Source organism: Dromaius novaehollandiae, chromosome 29 (assembly GCF_036370855.1).
Source record: "Dromaius novaehollandiae isolate bDroNov1 chromosome 29, bDroNov1.hap1, whole genome shotgun sequence".
NCBI lineage: Eukaryota > Metazoa > Chordata > Aves > Casuariiformes > Dromaiidae > Dromaius > Dromaius novaehollandiae.
Window position 1 is genome coordinate 1,411,578 of NC_088126.1, and position 17,827 is coordinate 1,429,404.

General features: G+C 62.8%; 1 protein-coding gene across 4 annotated transcripts in view; it reads left to right on the forward strand.

Moving 5' to 3' along the window:
- Positions 1 to 985: 985 nt before the first annotated feature.
- ARHGEF11 (Rho guanine nucleotide exchange factor 11) overlaps positions 986 to 17,827 on the forward strand; it is a 32,290-nt gene continuing 15,448 nt past the window's right edge. For 3 of the 4 annotated variants that reach the window (XM_064498859.1, XM_064498860.1, XM_064498861.1), the window contains exons 1-7: positions 986 to 1,330; positions 13,946 to 14,037; positions 15,155 to 15,253; positions 16,462 to 16,511; positions 16,619 to 16,676; positions 17,090 to 17,265; positions 17,418 to 17,489. In XM_064498859.1, the coding sequence (XP_064354929.1) occupies positions 1,296 to 1,330; positions 13,946 to 14,037; positions 15,155 to 15,253; positions 16,462 to 16,511; positions 16,619 to 16,676; positions 17,090 to 17,265; positions 17,418 to 17,489 (582 nt within the window). In that variant the 5' untranslated portion in view covers positions 986 to 1,295. The remainder of the gene's footprint in view (positions 1,331 to 13,945; positions 14,038 to 15,154; positions 15,254 to 16,461; positions 16,512 to 16,618; positions 16,677 to 17,089; positions 17,266 to 17,417; positions 17,490 to 17,827) is intronic. The other variant, XM_064498862.1, reaches the window with a different exon arrangement.

A 17,827-nucleotide genomic window follows, 5' to 3' on the forward strand; every position in this document is an offset into this window, starting at 1 on the left:
TATGTCCCCCCACAGCCAGGTCGTGTGTGGGTCCCCCCATAGCTGGGCTGTGTCTATATGTCCCCCCACATCTGGGCTGCTTGTGGGTCCCCCCATAGCTGGGCAGTGTCTACAGGTCCCCCCCCAGCCAGGTCATGGGTAGGTCCCCCACAGCCAGGCTGTGTCTATAGGTCGCCCCACACCTGGGCCGTGTGTGGGTCCCCCCACATCCGGGCTGTGTCTATAGGTCGCCCCACACCTGGGCCGTGTGTGGGTCCCCCCACGGCCGGGCTGTGTCTATAGGTCGCCCCACACCTGGGCCGTGTGTGGGTCCCCCCACGGCCGGGCTGTGTCTATAGGTCGCCCCACACCTGGGCCGTGTGTGGGTCCCCCCACGGCCGGGCTGTGTCTATAGGTCGCCCCACACCTGGGCCGTGTGTGGGTCCCCCCACATCCGGGCTGTGTCTATAGGTCGCCCCACACCTGGGCCGTGTGTGGGTCCCCCCACGGCCGGGCTGTGTCTATAGGTCGCCCCACACCTGGGCCGTGTGTGGGTCCCCCCACGGCCGGGCTGTGTCTATAGGTCGCCCCACACCTGGGCCGTGTGTGGGTCCCCCCACGGCCGGGCTGTGTCTATAGGCCCCCCCACACCAAGCCGGGCCTGCGGCTCCCCCACAACCGGGCCGCGCCCGCAGGCCGCCGCCGGCGCTGCCCCCCGGCCGGCAGCGGGGCCGGGCGAGGCCGGGGATTGGGAGCGGCCGCTAGGCCTCTCCCCGCGGCCGGCCCCAGAGCCGCCGCCGCCGCACCGCACCGGGGCCGAGCCGGGGCCGGGGCCGGGGCCGGGCCGGGGCCGCGCGGAGGTGAGGGCGGCCCCGCCGCCGCTGTCAGCCGGGGCGGCGGCGAGGGAAGGAGGGAGGGGGCTCCGCGCCGCCTCGCTGCCTCCCGTCCCCCCCCTTCCTCCTCCTCCTCCTCCTCCTCCTCCTCCTCCTCCTCCTCCCTCCTCCTCCTCCCGCCGCGCAGGTCCGGCCGCCGCGGCCGCCGCCGAGATTGCGCCGCGGAGCCGCCGCCGGAGGATGTGGCCGGCGGGGCGGCCGCGCTGAGCGGGGCGCGGGGCGGCGGCGGCTCAAGATGGACTCGCGGCCGCCGGGCCCCTGAGCGCCGCCGAGGCACCGGGCGGCGGCGGCGGCCGCGGAGGGGGGGGGGGGGGAAGGTTTTAATTATTTTATTTTTAATTTTTTTTTCTCGGGGGGGTGTTTCGAAGAGGGGGGGGCGGCCCCCCCCGCCTCGGGGACACGCCGGGGGTCGCCGCAGGAACCATGAGCGTCAGGCCTCCCCAGACGGCCCTCGACAGGTAGGTGCCGCCGGCGGGGGGGGGGGGAGCCCGCCGGGTCCCCCCCGACCCCCCCACACCCCACACCGCGCCCCACGGTGCCCTCTCGACGTGTGGGCCGGTGGGCGACGGGTTTGACACCCAAAATACCCCCCCGGGGGGTGGGGGGGGACCCCGCGTTCCCCCCCAGCCGGGAGCGGATGGGGCGGGGGGGGGGGTATGCGCATCCCTTTTTATTTTCGCTTTTTTCCCCCCCTGTTTTGGGGGGTTTTTTTCGGGTTCGAGTGGCCGCAGCGAGCCCGCTCCCCGCCTCGGGTGGCTTTTTCCCTTTCCAGCCGTCCAACTTCCTGTGCTTCCCCCGCCGCCGCCGGCCGCAGCGGGGCCTAGTCGCCCGGCGGCCCCAGGCCCGGGGGGGCCGCGGACCCTCGCCCGGGCCGCAGCAGACCCGGCCTCGCCTGGGAGCCGTCCCCGCTCCTGCCCTTCTCCAGACCCGCCGTAAAACCGAGCTGGGGGGTCTCAGCCCAGGCTTGGCTTCGCTCCCGTTCGCCCCCTGGGCTCTCCGCTGCTGGGGTTATCGTTTCTGTGCTTTCGGGTTGCCTGTAAGAGGGTATTTTTATTTATTTAGAGCTGGCGGGATGGACAGTGTGATGCTCTCCCTTCTCCCCGGCCGTTTCCCTCCTGGCAGCGCTCGCCCGGCGCACCGGCACCTCGCTGGCAGGTGCCCGGCTTCGCGGCCCCCCCGGCCCCCCCCGGGGCGGAGGGTCCCCGCAGACCGCCGCTCGCCCGCAGGAAGCGGCAGGCGAGGAATCACCCCCGTCGGAAGGAGCCGGGAAGGTCCCGGGCGCTCCTGCGGCGCAGGGGAGGCGTCAGCCGGCCCCCGCTTGGGTCGGAGGCTGTGATTTCGGTTTTTTTGGCGAGATTCTGGGTCCTTTCCAAGCCGGCGGCGGAGCCCGTGCCCTCCGGGTTATTTATGAAGCCCAGCGCAGGGCGCCGGGCACGCGGCACGCCGCAGCGCTGCTGCCTGCAAGGCTGCCGCTCGCAGCAGCGCCTTCCGGACCCAGCTGCAATTCCTTGACGGAGGCTGGGGCTGCTTAAAACCGTCATGATCTTTCGCTGCCGGCTGGAGCAATGCAGGGCCGAGCCACTCCCTTTTAAGGCAAATATGGATCTCGGTTGGACGGCTGCAAACCCCGATCAGCCGGAGGGTGCAAATTGTATTTGGCACTCCTCGTTAGTGCGGTATGTAGGTTCTCCAGGTAATTGGATCTCTCTGCTGGGTGTTGGTCCCCCTGGGCGAGCGATAGCGTGGATGCACCGCAGCGGATGCCACGGTGTTGCAGGTGAGAAACACTACCTGCATTTGCAGGTTGAAATCTCAGCATAATCAGCCCAGACTATCAGCCCTTTCTAATTGTAGGATTGTCTGATGTATTTGAAGAAACAATCTGTGCACTTGCATGGTTGAGGGAAGGGAGGGTGATGGTGCGTAAAATTAGCATTGAAGTAAACAAAAATTTCTTTTACAAAACATTAATTTTACTGTGAAAATTGCAAGCGTAACTGGCAGCAGGGCCAGGAGCAGGCACTGAAGCGAACCCGCAGACGGGCGCGCGTGGCGTGGCAAGGGCTGCAGCCATGCTGCAGGCAGGCAGCTGGCATCACACGGCCCCCCCGTACATCTTGGGGAATTGCGTCTCTGCTAGCAGGGCCTTTGGCCGTGAAATTTTGCAGGTTTTAAGCCTTGAGTTCTTGCTGTCGCGAAGGTTATGTCCCGCGTGCGACCCGTCTGTGGAGTCGTCCCTGAGCAAATTGCTCCAAAGCCGGGGCTGTTCCTCCAAAACGGCGGTGTGAGCAATGCAGGAGGGGCCGCGAGTGTCCCGGAGCCGGCGCCGTGCCGATGCCCTGGTGATGCCAAACGGGAGTGCGTTGGCTCGCGTGTCGGGAAGACCCGAGCAGCAGCCGCAAGCGCTGGGGTGTTTCTCGGGAGCGCCGGAGACGAGCCCCTTGCAGGCGCCCTCTCGGTGCAAAGCGCCGCGGTGGGATGCGGCTGGGGAGTCCCCGCTGGGTTTGGGGGTGTCATTTGCTGCTCGCCAGCGGCTCTTGCTGGGAAACCGCAGGCCTGGCTTCCACATCCAGAGGGATTTCTGCCCTGCCTCCTCGCAGGCTGCACCGTTCAAGGGTACGAGCGGGATCTGCCTGATGTGGGTGTTCTCGCTGTCAGGTGCAGCTGATGTTGAAGCTAGCTGGTGGAAAGGTGTTTTCTTGCTAATTCGTTCGGACAGAATAAATGCAGACCGCCTGCGGTTGCGGACAGCCCTCCCTGCATATTGAATCTGCTGGTAGCTCAGATCTGGAGGAGGAGTGGCTGCTGGTGCAGCCGCTCACCTAGGACCAAACCTGGGTGCCTGGCGTTAACCCTGGGCACACTAATTATTCCCCTGGGATTTCAAAGAGCTTCCCGGGGCGGGTTGGGATTGACAACCCTGGTCAAGGAAGCGCGTGGTGTGGGCAGTAGTGTCGTGAGCGTCGGAAAGGAGACCCCGAGTCGCGGGCCTTGCCGCTTCCCGGAGGAGCCAGGTGTCCTACCCGTGTTCAGGCTGCAAGGTCACGCCGCCGTGGGACTGCGCTTTGCGTCTTATAGGAGGGAGAAAAACCCCGAAGCGGCTCAACTAAACCAAGCTGTACAGCCTCAGACAGCACCGATCCTGCACCTCAGCGGTGGGGAAACACCACCAAAGTTAGAAGGGAAAAATAACCAGGTTTGTTCCTCTGCTGCTAAATAACTTTCCGCTATCATGTCGCAGGAGCCTGTCGGGAGCGTTTTACCCGGATTAGCCTCTGTTTTGACCTGTCTTTCTTGGGATGAGCTTTTGGCGTGAGAGAGGGAAGGGATGAAGCACTGAAACTCGTGGCAATGACGGCGACTAGGCTGTGTGTGAGCGGCCGGGGTGGCAGGGAGGGCGAGGGGAACGTTTCTGCCCCCCTCCGCGGGTTTCGGTTCCTCGTAGACTGATAGAAGTCGGATCACAGGCAGCGGCGGCCAAGCGGTCTCTTAAATCCCTGCGGGAAGTTGCCTTCCTCCGCTCCGGGATAGCGAGCGGGGTTGACTGCCCGGAGAAGGCAAGCGGCTGGAGAATACAGCGTGGGGGAAGCTCGTCTGTCCCCGGGACAAGAGCCGGGTTTCCCGCGTCCCGACCTGCTGCCGTGTCCCCAGGCTTCGTGCTCAGGCCCTGGCGCGTGGCCTCCTGGGCTGCGTGCGATGACCCGAGCGCTGTGTCTCCCCGCTCCCGTTTGGGGCAGCCTGGCCCAAGGTGAGCGGCACTGCTTTCCTCTTGCTCCCTGCACTTTGTAGGTGGAAATCCGGACCTCTGCCCTTTCCACTGGGAATGTGGAAGCTGGAAACGGGCATTACGGCCCTTGGCTGGAAGGGCGAGGAAAAGGGCCTCCCTTAGTTGCGTTTCTTCTGCCTCCTGGAGCTTCCTTGCCATTTGTGGATGCAGTAGGATCCGGGAAGCGTTTTCTGTGCCTTCCCGGTGGAAGATGTTGCGTGGACGTCCTTGTTCTCTGGACGCAGCCGTGGGCCAAAGGCCAGCCGTTCGCTTAGACCCCCGGCGGGTTTCGTGCCACTGGTCCAAGTAGACCAGTCCGTCCCTCGCTGCGGCCAGCTGGAGCACCCCTCGCGTGGCAGGGGGACGCGCGCCAGCGGGACGAGCCTCTGTCCGGCACATTGTGCCCGAAAAAATCCAGCCGCTCGTGTGGCTCATTGAGGGACAGAGGCAGATTGTTCCTGCCGTGCCAGGGAAAGAGGTTTGCGCAGATCGGGTTGCAGTGAGTAGCTTCCCTGTTTTCCTGGCATCGGCCCGGCCTCGCTTGCTGGAATCCCTCGTCCGGCGGCTCTGCGTCGTCGGCGCGGCCGGGCCGCGGGGACGTGACATTGTCTCCTACGCATGAGTCTCTCCCATTCATGCCGCCGAGCGCAGCGGGGAGCCACCACCCTCTGGAGTGGCTTTCTGCGGAGAACAAGGTTTCCTTTTCTTTCCCTCCCCGCCGGAGGAGAAGCCGGTTCCCAGCGTTGCAAATATGGTTGGGGAAAGCGCGGCGCGCCCTCCGGCAGCTCCGCGGCTCCGGCTGAAGCGGCTGGGCTCTGCTCCTGAACGCGCTGGAGTCCCTGCACGGACAGCTTTTGCTGGGGACTGACCTTGACATTTTGTGAACTCGTTATCGCGGGCTCCGGCCGTACGGACACGGGCTCCTGCGCCGGTGCTGCTGGCAGGTATTTCTGTGCATTTGCATCGCGGCCACAAGTACGGGGCAGATCTGGGGGCTTTGGGGAGCAAATGGGTGTTCCCGCCTGGTGAAGGCCGATAACCGGAGATGAAGACGATGGTGGCCCGCGTCAGCAGAAGACGACGGCCAGTTCGTGCCCTGGTCTTTGGCTGAGCTTGCCAAGCGCTCTCCCCGTGTGCAAGGTAAACAGGGCCTTTCCATCTCCGGGTGGATAAACAGCGCGTCCGTGCTGAAGGCCAGTGCTCCAACCGCTTGCGCCAGCCCTAAAATCCCCTGTAACAAACAAGCCATTGCTTGGCGTCCTGCCGGCCCAGGGCTCTCGCTTCGCTGCGACGACGGCGTGCGAGGCAGGGGCTGGGACGGAGCACGGTCTTGGAAAACAACCCGCCGTGCTTTTCCTCTCTGCGACCTTTAATTAACTGGAGAACCCGACCACAGGGCCAGAAATAAACGCCGTGGAAATGCAGGACTGCTGGAGCCGTTAAGCGCTGCTGGGACGCTCTCCTGTCGCCTGGTTTTATCGGGCACCGGGCTGAGCCGGGCAGCTCTGCCACGCGGAGAGGTCCCGGATTTGGCGGAGAACCGGCAGGAGCGGCTCCGGGCCGGGGGAGCCTCGCTCGGCGTGCGAGGGCGAGTCTCGCTTTCCCCGGCACCTCCACGCGCGGGGCGTTATTACGGGGGCTTAAAACTCCGCGCTGCTCTTTAAATAGCCCGAATCTGCCCGGCTTCTCGAGGTCAGAAGCCTGAGGTGCCCCCGGCTCGTCCGGCCGAGCCGCGCGGCGCTTCTGCGGCGAGAGGGGCTTGCGAGTGGCACGCGGAGCCCTGCCAACTTCGATACCGGTCTCGGCCTCGCTGCCTGACCTCGAGCATTGCCGCGGTTTTCAGTAGCGTGAAGACCCCACAGGGAGACCGGAGCAAAGCGCTTTGAGAGCAGTTGTTCGCACTTGTTCATGAGCTGCACTGGCAGAAGGAGACGTGATCTTTCGTGCTTCGGGGTGTGCGGCTTTTCTTTAGAGGGAAGGTCAGGAGGAAAACGTCCCTTCGGGGCAGGTTATTCCATATCTCGCTGCTTCAGACCTCACACCCCAAAAGTGCTGTCAGTGTCCGTCATCGGGGGCCGGACAAACCAGATCTGCTGGTCTGCGCTGGCACGTGTTTTCCAGGCACCATTAATAATTACACTGCCCTGTGTGGAGGAGAGGGCTTGGAAAGGGTTTGGAGCCCGTAGTGCTTTTGTCGCTGCGCCTGGTCCTTTTCCGTGCAGCTCTGCACGCCGCAGCAGTGCTCCTGGAAAAGCCGGGCCGTGCAGAGTGTGCAAACTGTCTTCTCCAGCGGGGAGTTCGGATCCTGGCTCTGCCTTCCCTGCCTGGCTCCCTGCACGCTCCCGTGCCGTGGTTTTCTTGCAGGCAGGGAGGGGAAGGATGGCACGCTTTCTGAAACAAAGTTTTGTGGGAGGAAGGGGCTTTTGGCGTGCCGGGTTGCTGCTAATCTCGCTTAACTTCGCTGGTAGCAATAATGATGCTTCACATTTACACAGCGCCGTTCATGTGCAGAGTGCTTCGCAAACATTATCTAATTAAGACATAAATACTCGTTTCTGCCTTCCTCGCCTCCTGGCTCGGCTCTCGCAGCCCCCCGCGCGCTCTCGAGCAGTGGGAGCTTTCTGCAGCCGCCTCGGTAGCTCCCAAACCGGCCGCCGGCCTCGCTCGGCCCCACGGCTCGGCCCCACGGCTCGGCCCCACGGCCCGGAGCGGCGCTGGGTTGCTCCGGGTGTCCCTGCTCCGGCCGCCCGCTGCAAACACTCCTCTTACGGGCCCTGCTTAAGCCGCTCTCCCGAGTCGTTGCAGGGAAGCATCCTGTTAATGGAGTGTTTCACAAATTTTGCGTCAGCGCCTGGCTAGCGGCAGCCCAGCTGTCCCCGGAGTTCGGCCTCTGTTCCTCCCCATGGGGAATTGGCATTACAAAAATTTGCAGCACACAGGCAATTAGAAATGTGGGGAATGGAGTCTGTTATGCCATTAAACAACCAGGGCTGCTGTGTTCATTGTGTTAATTTTTTTTCCATTTAATTAAAAATCTTAATTTAAACAAAGCTCTAGCAGAATCCCCAGCCTGCTGCGACAAAGTTGCGTTAGGAACCCAGGGACTGAAATTCAGTTTGCTGTGGCGTGTGCATGGGACTTTGCATCTGATTTGCAAAATGAAATTTGTTACCAGCCGCCTCCCGAGGGCTGCGGCTTCGCTTTCCTCCCTTGGAGGAGGAAGGGAAGAGCGGGATTTGCTGCAGAAACCCAGCATGGATTGGGGATGCCTCCAGCTCCGGATTTGCAGGCCGGCGGGCAGCAGCCGCAGGGCAGCTCGGCAGTTGAGCATCGCCGACGTGCCGCAAGGACGCTCCGGCTCCTCGCGGGCCGCGTGAGCCCGGCTTTGCCCTTGTGCAGCCGCAGTCGTCCCGGGCTGCGCTCCGGGTTTAGGCAGAGCCGCGGCAGGGGTTGGGCTCTTGGTCTGACAGTAGCCAAAAGCTGTTCCGAGGCTGCTCTCATCCTTAGCTTTAAGCATGCACTTAAATACGTTCCTGGTCGGAAGTCAAAAAAAATTGTTGTCTGTCCTAGGAAGGGAAAAGATGAGAAGAAAAATGTGTCTGCTCTGTAACAGGGGTTTTTAATTGCAAGTTTTATCTGTAGTAGGCCAAAAATGGTGAGAAACAGCTTTTTCTCTTTTTTTCCTTCCTTTAATTTGCTAGCGAAACCCTAACAAGGTTTAAAACTGCCTCTACATACAAACTTAGAACCAGACACATAATTACAAGCTTCCCCGATGCGTCATCATTTTGCAATTGAATCGGTCGGCTGCGGAACGGGAGCAGCTGAGAGTTTTGCGCCGAACCTGTCGCTTCCCCGGAGCCGCTGCCGGCGTGCCGAGGCCGAGCGGGGAGGCAGGCGAGCGCCCCGGAGCTGCGGGTCCCGCACGGACACCCGGGCTCGTCCACGGGGCTGGGACAGGGCTCATTCCCCGCGGTGACGCTGGAAGTGGTGTTTCGGTCCCGGGCAGCGAGGCTGCAGCCCGATGCGTCCGTCGGCGCTGAGCGCGTCCGGGCTGCGCTCCCCGCCGTCCCCGGCACCGTGGCTTGCCGCCCGCCCGGAGCTGCCGTGTTTCGGCCGGAGTGGGAAGATGCACATCCTCAGCACATGCGTCGCAGCCCTCCCCGCTTTCCGCTCCGAAGGCTGGGAGCCGTGGAGCTCTTCCAGGGAGCAGCGAGTCAGCGCTGGATGCAGCCAGGCAAACGCGTTTTCCCTCTGCCTTGTGCTGGGGAGGGGGAAGGGGAGGAAGTTGAATCATTTTTAGCTGAAATTCCTTCCTTCCTTCCTGTCCCCAGAATATCAGGAGACAGCCAGTACGTGAAGCTCTTGCTGGCCGGCTGCAGCTTGGGAGAGGCGCAGGCAGCTCAAAGCAGGGTTTTATAGTGGGAAGTGTCGGATAATCTTCGTAGATGGGTGCTGCAGCGGTGCCGGCCGCAGCGTCCCCGGCAGAGGCTGACGTCCTGCTGCAGACTGTGCCTCGGGCTGTGGACGGGGTGTGAGAACGGGCCGCGGGGGAAGCAGTGACTCAGTTGCAAGAGGCATCCCACCAAGGCACCAATTTCCCTTTTCAAGTCTTTTTTTTTTTCCATATATACACATATATTTTTGTAACTTTCTTCCTGCAGACAAGCCCGTGCTGGCCCGACTTGCCTTCCCGCTCATCTCAAAAGGAGCACGTTGGCAGGCTGGCCCGTTTGGGCGTACAGGCCAGGCTCGGGCTGTTTGTAAAGCGTTTTGTCTTCCCGGGAGATGGGATTGCAGGGAGCAACCACTTGGAGCCTTGGAAGGGGAAAAAAACATCCCCGTGTCTTGCACTGAGCGTTTGCAAAGCTCTGGCTGGAGACTGACCCACTTTGAGGATTTGATCCTGTTTCTCTCTTAATCTTTTAATTGTGGCTTTTGTTCTGCTTAGTCTCCCGAGGTTGCGGCGTTTCCTTTGCCGTAGGTGTTTGCTGCTTGGCGTCTGTGTGTTTTTTCTCGTATTTTTCTTTTTCCCCCTTTAAAGCCGAGCTGTGCAGATGGCAGAGGGAATGCCCAATCCTGAACTCCATGGGAAATAAGACTCGCGCTAGGGAAAGGAGCCCAGCGGGGCAGCGCGGGGCATGCTCCCCTTGACCCGGCCGGGTGCTGGCGTGCCCGGCGTCTCCGATGCCGGTGCTGCTGGTGCCGGGGCCGCTCTTCCCCTCGTTTTATTTTGCTCACATTGCATGCAAGCTCTGTGCGAGCAGGTCCTTGGCACGAGGACTAATGAGTTTAATAGCGTACGGGCTGCTGCGGGAGAGCTGAAGGACCCTTGAGATTGTTTGCCCGGCTGCTCCGGCCAGGGCTGTCTGCAAATGCCACCTGGGAGCTGGGGTTAATCGGAGAGCGGGCTCGCAGGAGCACGCACGGCGCGGTTGCACGGGGCTCGATGCGGCGCGCGGAGGCTGGCGAGGGCTCAGGCCGGGCTCCGTCCCTCTCCCGTCTCCGTCATACCTCGGTGAAGCTCACGGGAGCTGAGTGTATCTCTTCTTTTTCTAAAGGACAGGGATTTTTTTTTTTTCCAAAATATTTCTGAAAAAGTAATAGCCATGATTTAACTAAAAATAACTCAAATCAGGGAAAATAACCTCAAACCAGAAACCGTAATTGCCATGAATACAGCAGAGCACAGGACACCCGTTCGGATGAGTAACCAAGTGATGATGTGGATGCCTCTAAGTCATTTTTACAGATGCCAGCGCAGGGTAGGAAAATGGTTCCCCTCCTGGAAATTGGCTCTGGTCCCGCTGCATCGGGACTTGATGAGTCAAGGGCAGTTGCATGATTCAGCCTTCAATTTCCAAGGATTCACAAGCCCCGGAGCCTGCAGGACTCCGCAGTCACTTTTTAGGAAAGCCTGGCGTTGGTCTCGCGGGGCTGCGCTGGGAGGCCGCTACCCTGGAAGTACATCTGCACAGGTCGAAATCGCTACCAAAATGTGAATCGTTACTGAAAAAGAAGTCCTGGCCGTTGCTGAAGCAGCTTCTCCGGGCAGGAAGGACGCGTTGGAATCGGCTCTGTGTCGAGCTGGCGCAAACGGCCGGGCAGCGTTTGGTTTAAAGCGGCATGTTTTGGTTCTCCCTAAGTCAATTAGGAAGGAGCTTATGCAAAGCCGAATTAAAGTACTCTTTTAGACTGAAATGAGCTAACGCTGCTCGATCTCCTGCACGTTGGGCTGAAAGGGATTCGTGCTGTGAAGGTGACGCTGGCGTTGCCCCGAGTTATCCGGTGCCGTTCTTGGCTGGGCTCTGGGCTCGGCTCTGCGTAGCGCCGGCACCTTTTTGCACCAGGTAACTTACCCTAAGGAGGAGGCTTAAAAGCTGTTTTATCTCCCACCTTGCTCATCAGCGCGTCTCATCTTAAGACCTTGCATCCGGGGCGATGTCAAAAGAGGAACCAATCCGTCCGTGGCCTGGATAAAGTCGCATCATCTGACCTGCTCGAGCATCCTGAGCCGGGCCGTTGGATAACCGGCTGCGGCTGGGGCTCGGGAGCCTCGTCGCTGAGACCCTCGTGCCTGGCGGGGGGAGTCCGGCGGGACGGGCAGCGCTCTCACCGCAGCGCGTGTCCGGAGGAGGCAGTGGATGGTGACATCTTTGGGTGGAAAAGCAGCAACACAGGGGCTCGTGCACGTCTCCGAGAGGAGTTTTGTCTCCTCTTCCCTCTTCAAGTGAGAGGCACCAGTTAAGCTCGAGGCTTTAGGGAGAGGTGTTTATTTGGCAGAAGCACGTGTGATGTTTTTCAGAAAATCCAGCAAGCATCTCTGCTCCTTTTATCCAACATGATGCATTAGCCCGGGAAATCCATCCCGAGCCGCCCGCCTGGACTGGCGGTGGGATCTTGAAGGAGCATCCCCGGAGCCATCTGAAAATCACGCCCCGAGGCATCGTTTCCTGCTCCCGAGCTGGAGTGCGGCCCCCGGGAAGCCTCCGTTTCCCCTCGGGAGCGCGGGAGCTCTGGGAAGGGCCACGGGAGAGGCTTGGCGGCTCCGCTGCCGTCCCCGTGCCGGCGGGGTCGGGGCCGCCTCGGCTCTCCTCCGCAGTCCCCGTCCTTGCTCCTTCCCGCTTCTGTAGTGAACGCGCTCGGGCTGCTCCCCGGCAAGGCCCTGATTTGATTCCCCCTTCGATGGACAAGGCAGGGGGTCCCACGGAAAGCGTCGTTGAGTAAATTGGAGGCTGTGGCATGATGACGATGCACGTGGGGTCCGAACTGCAATTGCTTGGGCAACCTTCAGCGAGGCATTTCCTGATGCCGGGAGGAGCGTCGCCCGGCCGCGCGCTAGGAAGCGGATGGAGATCGCAGCCGCACGTGCCCGGGGCCCTCGGCTCGGCCGGAGGGGGGTGGGCGGGAGGAGAGTGCTGAGCCCATGGAACCGGCTGTAATTACCCTCCGCGGCGCTGGCTCGCCTGTAATTGTGGTTTCGGGGAGCCATCGCGTCTTGGAAATCGGCTGCGGCAGCGGAGCCGTGGGGTTTTCACTGCGGCGGCCTCCGACTTTCCGTCCCGGGGGCGATTTCGGCTTTGGGAGCTCCCGTCGTCCAGCCCTGCCGAGCGGCCCCGGCTCCGTGGCGCGGCTTTCGGTGCCGGCGGCGCGGCGGGGTGAGAGGCGGCTGCCGCTTGACCGCTCGCGTTCGGCCTGGGGCTGCTTCAGCCGCCTTTGGGGCTTCCCCCGCCGTCCTGAAATCAGCCTCCGCGGCGGGGCTCGACGTCCAGCCCCGAGGCCGTGCGGCGAGGGGGAGCGCGGGGAGGTGGCGGTGGCCCCGGCGTGCCGACCGGCCCCTTCCCCGCGGGGCGCAGACCCCCTGCACGCTCCGCATCCGTCTCTTCATCTGTTTGTCTCCTCTTCTCCCCCCGCCGCCCCCCGCAACGCCGTCCTGAGGCCTCGTGCCGCCTCCCGCCGCGACCCCGGTCCTTGGCGTCGGTGTGTGTCCCCCCCCTCGGCAGCAGAGCAGGTGGCGGGCGGCAGCGGGGAAGGGCTGGTGCTCGCGCTCCCGGGCGGCACCCTCGCTTCCCCACGGCCTCGGGGGCTTTGAGGCCGAGGGCAGCTGGTGTTTCTATCAGACGCGCTGGGAAAACCTTCATTTTTCTCTCTTGATGCTTTGTGACCCTCCCGCTCGGCCCTGGCCCCGGTCCCGGTGCGGCAGGGTCTGGGGGGGAGGAGGAGGGACAGGACCTCTCGCCTTGAGGGTCCCGCTGCCAGCGTCGGAGCAGGGAGCGGGGGCTTGGGGAGAGGACGTGAGTGGGGGCCATGCTCATTTCGGGGACAGAGCCGGATTCGGAGGACCGGCAGTCAGGTCGCCTGAGGACGGGCAAGGGAGCCGGGCTGCCTAGCTCTGGGGTGCAGTTTTCGCTGTGGCCCTGGCTAGGTGGCAAAGAACGAGTTTGAGGCTTGCCTTTGGTGCAGGTGACTCAAAATCCAGCTCCGGTGTGGTTTCCTCAGGCCGTGACTCCAGTTAGCACGTGTCATCTCCTGCCAGCGCACCGCGCTCGCGTGGTACCGCGGCTTGGCAGGGCGGCCGCAGGCAAGCGTCGACGGACGCCGCAGCGCAGACGCCGCCTCGCTCGGGCGGTGTTTGCAGCGACGGCTGCCCCGCTGGCTGGGTTTGCTTTGACTTCTCCAGGCCCCGTTGGCTGGGGAAGAAACGCTGGGGCTAAAAAGAGCTATTGAGATGAGCCCCCTCCCTCCTTAGCCGGGGAGGAGCAGTCCTTCCAGCTCGGCGACGTGCCGCCTGTCTCCCCTGCACAAAAAGCCGCAGCCAGCTTGTCGGTCCAGCGCCTCGCTGCAGGGCTGGCGAGGAAAAGCGAGAGGGGAGAGGGGAGGAATAGAAAATAACTGTCCGTTGTCTGTCTTTCTCTCATCCATCCTTCGCTGCTTCGTGTTCTGTTCTTCCATCAGCCCCGTTGCAGCCCGGTAAGCCCCGGCGTGCGCGTTGCATGGCGCGTTGCTCCTGCCCTGCTCCTTCTGCGCAGCCCCGACCGGCTCCTCCCCTCGAGCGTCCTCCCGCACGGACGCGACGCCCCAGGCCCTGGGGCTCTCCCTGGAGCCCTGGGTCCGGGCTGGCAGGGGGATCGAGGGAGAAGCGTTTTCCCGAGGCGGTTTGAGGCCGGGCTGCCGTGGCTTTCCAGCCGCTGCCCAGCAGCCCTGCGCGTTTGTCCTTGCTGAGCGAGAGCCGAGCGCCTGGCAGGGCTGGAGGAGGCCTCTCCCCGCTTGCTCTCCTCCCTGACCTCCCTCGCTTCGTCCTCCGCAGGTTAAGCAGCCTGTCTTCCCTGGGCGACTCGTCCTCAGAGCGGAGGTCTCCCGGGCACCACCGCCAACCCTCTGACTCCACCGAAACCACAGGTGAGTCTTCCTTCGCCCTCCTCCGCTTCTGCGGTGCTGGAGGACGTGGCCGGCGCCGTGCGAGTAGCTGCCTGCGTGCACAGGGCCTTCGTGGCTGCAGCGCAGCCCTCGCAGGGTCCTCGCGGGGTGGGACGGGGCTCTCCTGCCCCGTTCGCAGCAGGGAAGCCGCGGAGCAGGACGGCGACGTGACCTGGCCGAGGCCACGGGTGTCTGGGGAGCGCAGGACCCTCTCCGGGCTGGCCTCGAGCTGGCCTCGCTGCAGGGGAGCGGGGCTGCAAAGGTGCCCGCGGCCAGGGGCTCTTCTCGCGGAGTCTGCGCTCAGACTGCAGCCCCGTTTTCAGAGGGGATGGGGTAAAGGTGCTGAGCCTACGGGAGGGATTCGGCAGGCGTCCGGCATTGCTGGCCGTGGGCTCTGGCTGCGTCTTGTCAGCCCTGAGGGCCCAGGCGGGGAGGGAGGACCCTTAGGACAACACCCAGAGATTGCAAAAGGCCCCTGAGCGCCGCAGCATGTGGAAACATCCCCGCTGGGCTGGGGGAAGACCGCGGTTGTGGTCCTGGCCCAGCCGGCCGGGTGGATGAGGATCACTGCGGGGAGCTGTGGGTCCCGTGCTTGACATAACGTTGCTTTTTTGATACGCCCCCGGTTTCCACAGGTGGAAGGTTGAGGCTTTCTTTGCAGCAGGTATATTTGGAGGTTAAAAGCCTGGGAGGGAGGGCGGCTCCCCGGTTCAGCCCTGAGACGAGGGAGGCTGCAGGAGCTTGGGTTGCTCGGAGGAAAGCAGCTCGGCATCTGGGCAGGCCCAGGGTTCAGGAGTTATTAATGCAGCGTAGCCAGAAGCGATGACCCTTCTGTTCTTGGGAGGTTTGGGGTCTGATTCTTCTTCTTGCCGTGTCCCCGTTACATCGTTTGGGCAGCATGCAGAGCCCTTAGCGTGAGGATGAATGAACCGTGCCCCGTGTGCTGCCAGAGCAGCGTGGAAGGGGCCCGAGAGCTCAGGCTCTGGAGGACGGGCAGGAGCGGCAGCCCCGGGAACCAGGAGCCACGACCAATTGGTCCAGGCCGAGCTGGCGCTCGAGGCTCAGAGCCTCCCCTGCTTTCCTTCCTCTCCCTGCTCAGGTCTGGTCCAGCGCTGCGTCATCATCCAGAAGGACCAGCATGGCTTTGGCTTCACGGTCAGCGGGGACCGCATCGTCCTCGTGCAGTCCGTGCGGCCGGGTGAGCAGAACCGGGCCCCGGCGGCCCCTCGCGCTCCCTCGCCTAGGGCCCCGTCCCCATGGGGCTGGGGAAACGGGAGAAGGGGGGTTCCTTCCAGTTGCTGGCTTGACGTCTTTCTTCGAATGGGGACAGTGGAGGACACAGATGCTGGGGGAAGGAGGGAGGTTATGGGGTGAGCTCATTCAGGCCCCGACCGCGGGCAGCTCTCTGGGCAGCGACCGGTTAACCGCCACGCTTTTCCCGGTTGTTATATAATCCGGGGAGTTGCTGACTGTGGGTGGGTGGGGAATTCCCTTTTGTAGCCCTCGGTAAACACAGATCCAGCAGCGCTCGCTCTTGGCGCGGTGCTGCGGGAGACGCTGCCGGTTTTGCTGTATAATGCCTTTGCGGGGTGGCAGGGCTTGGAGCAGCAATTTAAATAGACAATGAACTGCTTATTTTACAGCGGATGTTCCCGCCTCCTCCCCCTTCCCCCCTCCAGCCCTAAAGCCAGGAAAAATGAGAATATAGGAAAGGGAAAATGCGGCGAGTTTCAAGGGCAGGTTAACGCTGGAATTCCTCCCTCCTGCAGCAGGAGCTGCTGGGAGAGACCCCGCATCGGCCTCCCTCGCCCCGGGGGACGCCTGGGCCCCGTCCCCTGCGGTGCTGCTGTCTGTGTGGTCACTGACAGGCGTTCACACCCGCCTCGCCCCGCTGTGAGTGACCACCCCGGGTGCCGGACGGCGGGGAGTCCTGCCCCCCGGTTCTCCCTTCAGCTGCCAATAACGAGACTATTAAAGCTGAAGGAATCTGAACAATCCGGCGTACTTTCCACTCTCGGAGCTCTCTGCCGTGTCCTAGGCCCTCAGCTTGGAAGTGAACCTAATGGAAACATTTCCTCTTGGGTTTGGCTTTAGGAAAAGAGAATTTTTCATGGATTTCAACCTCAACGGTTTTGTTAAAGAGTGGGCAGGGGGAGAAAAGGCAGAATAACGCTGCTCTTCCTGGGTCCTGCTCCTGCATTTGGATCCAGGCACATGGTGGCTTCTTAAAGCTCCCTAGATGTGCAGGAGTCATCCTGGATGGTGAGGTAGTGGGTTGGGGCCCTTCGTCCACCATGATATGGAAAATGCTGTTAAGGAGGCGCTGGGTCCCATTTTGCGGGCAAAAGAGGGCTTATCCATATTCACTGTGGGTTAAAAGTGGTCTGTCTCTCCCTTGCGTTGCAGGAGGAGCAGCCATGAGAGCAGGGGTGCAAGAGGGGGACCGGATCGTCAAGGTGAGCAGAGCCATCACCTTCAGGCGTCCCCAGCGCTTCTCCGGTCTCCGCTCGGGGCAGCGTGCCCTGCTCCGCCTGCCAGTCTGATGCCCTGTCTCTTCTCCCAGGTGAACGGCACGATGGTGACAAACAGTTCTCATCTCGAAGTGGTGAAGCTAATCAAATGTGAGTATGGCTGGGGGAGCTGTCACTGCTCCGAGGCCAGCCCGATGCCTCGTGATCTTAGATGACTGCAGCCCTGATCTTCCCCTGCCCGGCTGCTCTGCCCGGCCGTCCCGGTGGCTCTCCTTCGCCGGGCAGCGTGCCCGAGCTGCTGCAGCGCTTTATCCCTCGCCGCGAGGCAGGGAGGAGGTGGTGCAGGCGCGTAGGAGCGCGTTTCCATCAGACGATTAGGGAGATTAGTGGGAGCCACTGGAGGACAAAGCACTGGGGAGGCTGGGGCCCGGCCGAGCAGCACACCCCCAGCCTGCCCGGCAGACGTCTGGAGAAAGCTCAGCCCTTGCCGCGGCGCTCTGCCGGACAGAAATAATGGGAATCTTTCTCTCCCTCCCTTTCCTGCTCCTTGAATTCTTCTGCAGCCGGTGCCTATGTCGCTCTGACCCTCCTGGGCTCTCCCCCGCCCTCGGTGGGGCTCTCCAGTTCTCAGCAAGACGTGAGCACGGCCGGGGCTCCCCGCGTCACCCCCACGTGTCCCCCGCCGCCTCCCCCGCCGCCACTACCTCCGCAGCGCATCACCGGCCCCAAACCCCTGCAGGTAACGAACTGTGCGGTGTTCCCACGCGGCCGGCACGCGGGGCCCGTCCTGCCTGGGCCACCATCCTGCCGTGACCCTCCGCGTCGCCCTGCACCACAGGGGAGAGGAGGGTGAAGCTCAGTCCGTCTCTTTGTGTCCGTCCTAAATTCCAGGACCCCGAAGTTCAGAAACATGCAACGCAGATTCTCCGGAACATGCTGCGGCAGGAGGAGGCGGAGCTGCAGGTACGACGGGGTTGCCAGCTCTTTCCTTTGGGGGAGCGGCAACGGAGCAGCCCTTGGGCTGGTTATTCCCTGCTCCGCACTGGAAGCAGCTCATCCCGCCTTTCTGCCAGGCGGGACTGACACCCTCCTGCTTGTGCTGGAGGCCTGGCTGGTGCCTGAGATGTGTAATATTTGGGGGGGAGGTGGTGGCATTGCTTGCTGAGCCCCGTGGAGCCCCTGGAGCACACGGATGGCCCCTCCGTGCACCCACCTCAGCCCATCCGTGGGTGCTGGTTGTCGCTGCCCCTTTCCTGGGGGTGCCAGGACAGTCTTGCTGCGATGGGGCTGCCACAAGTGTC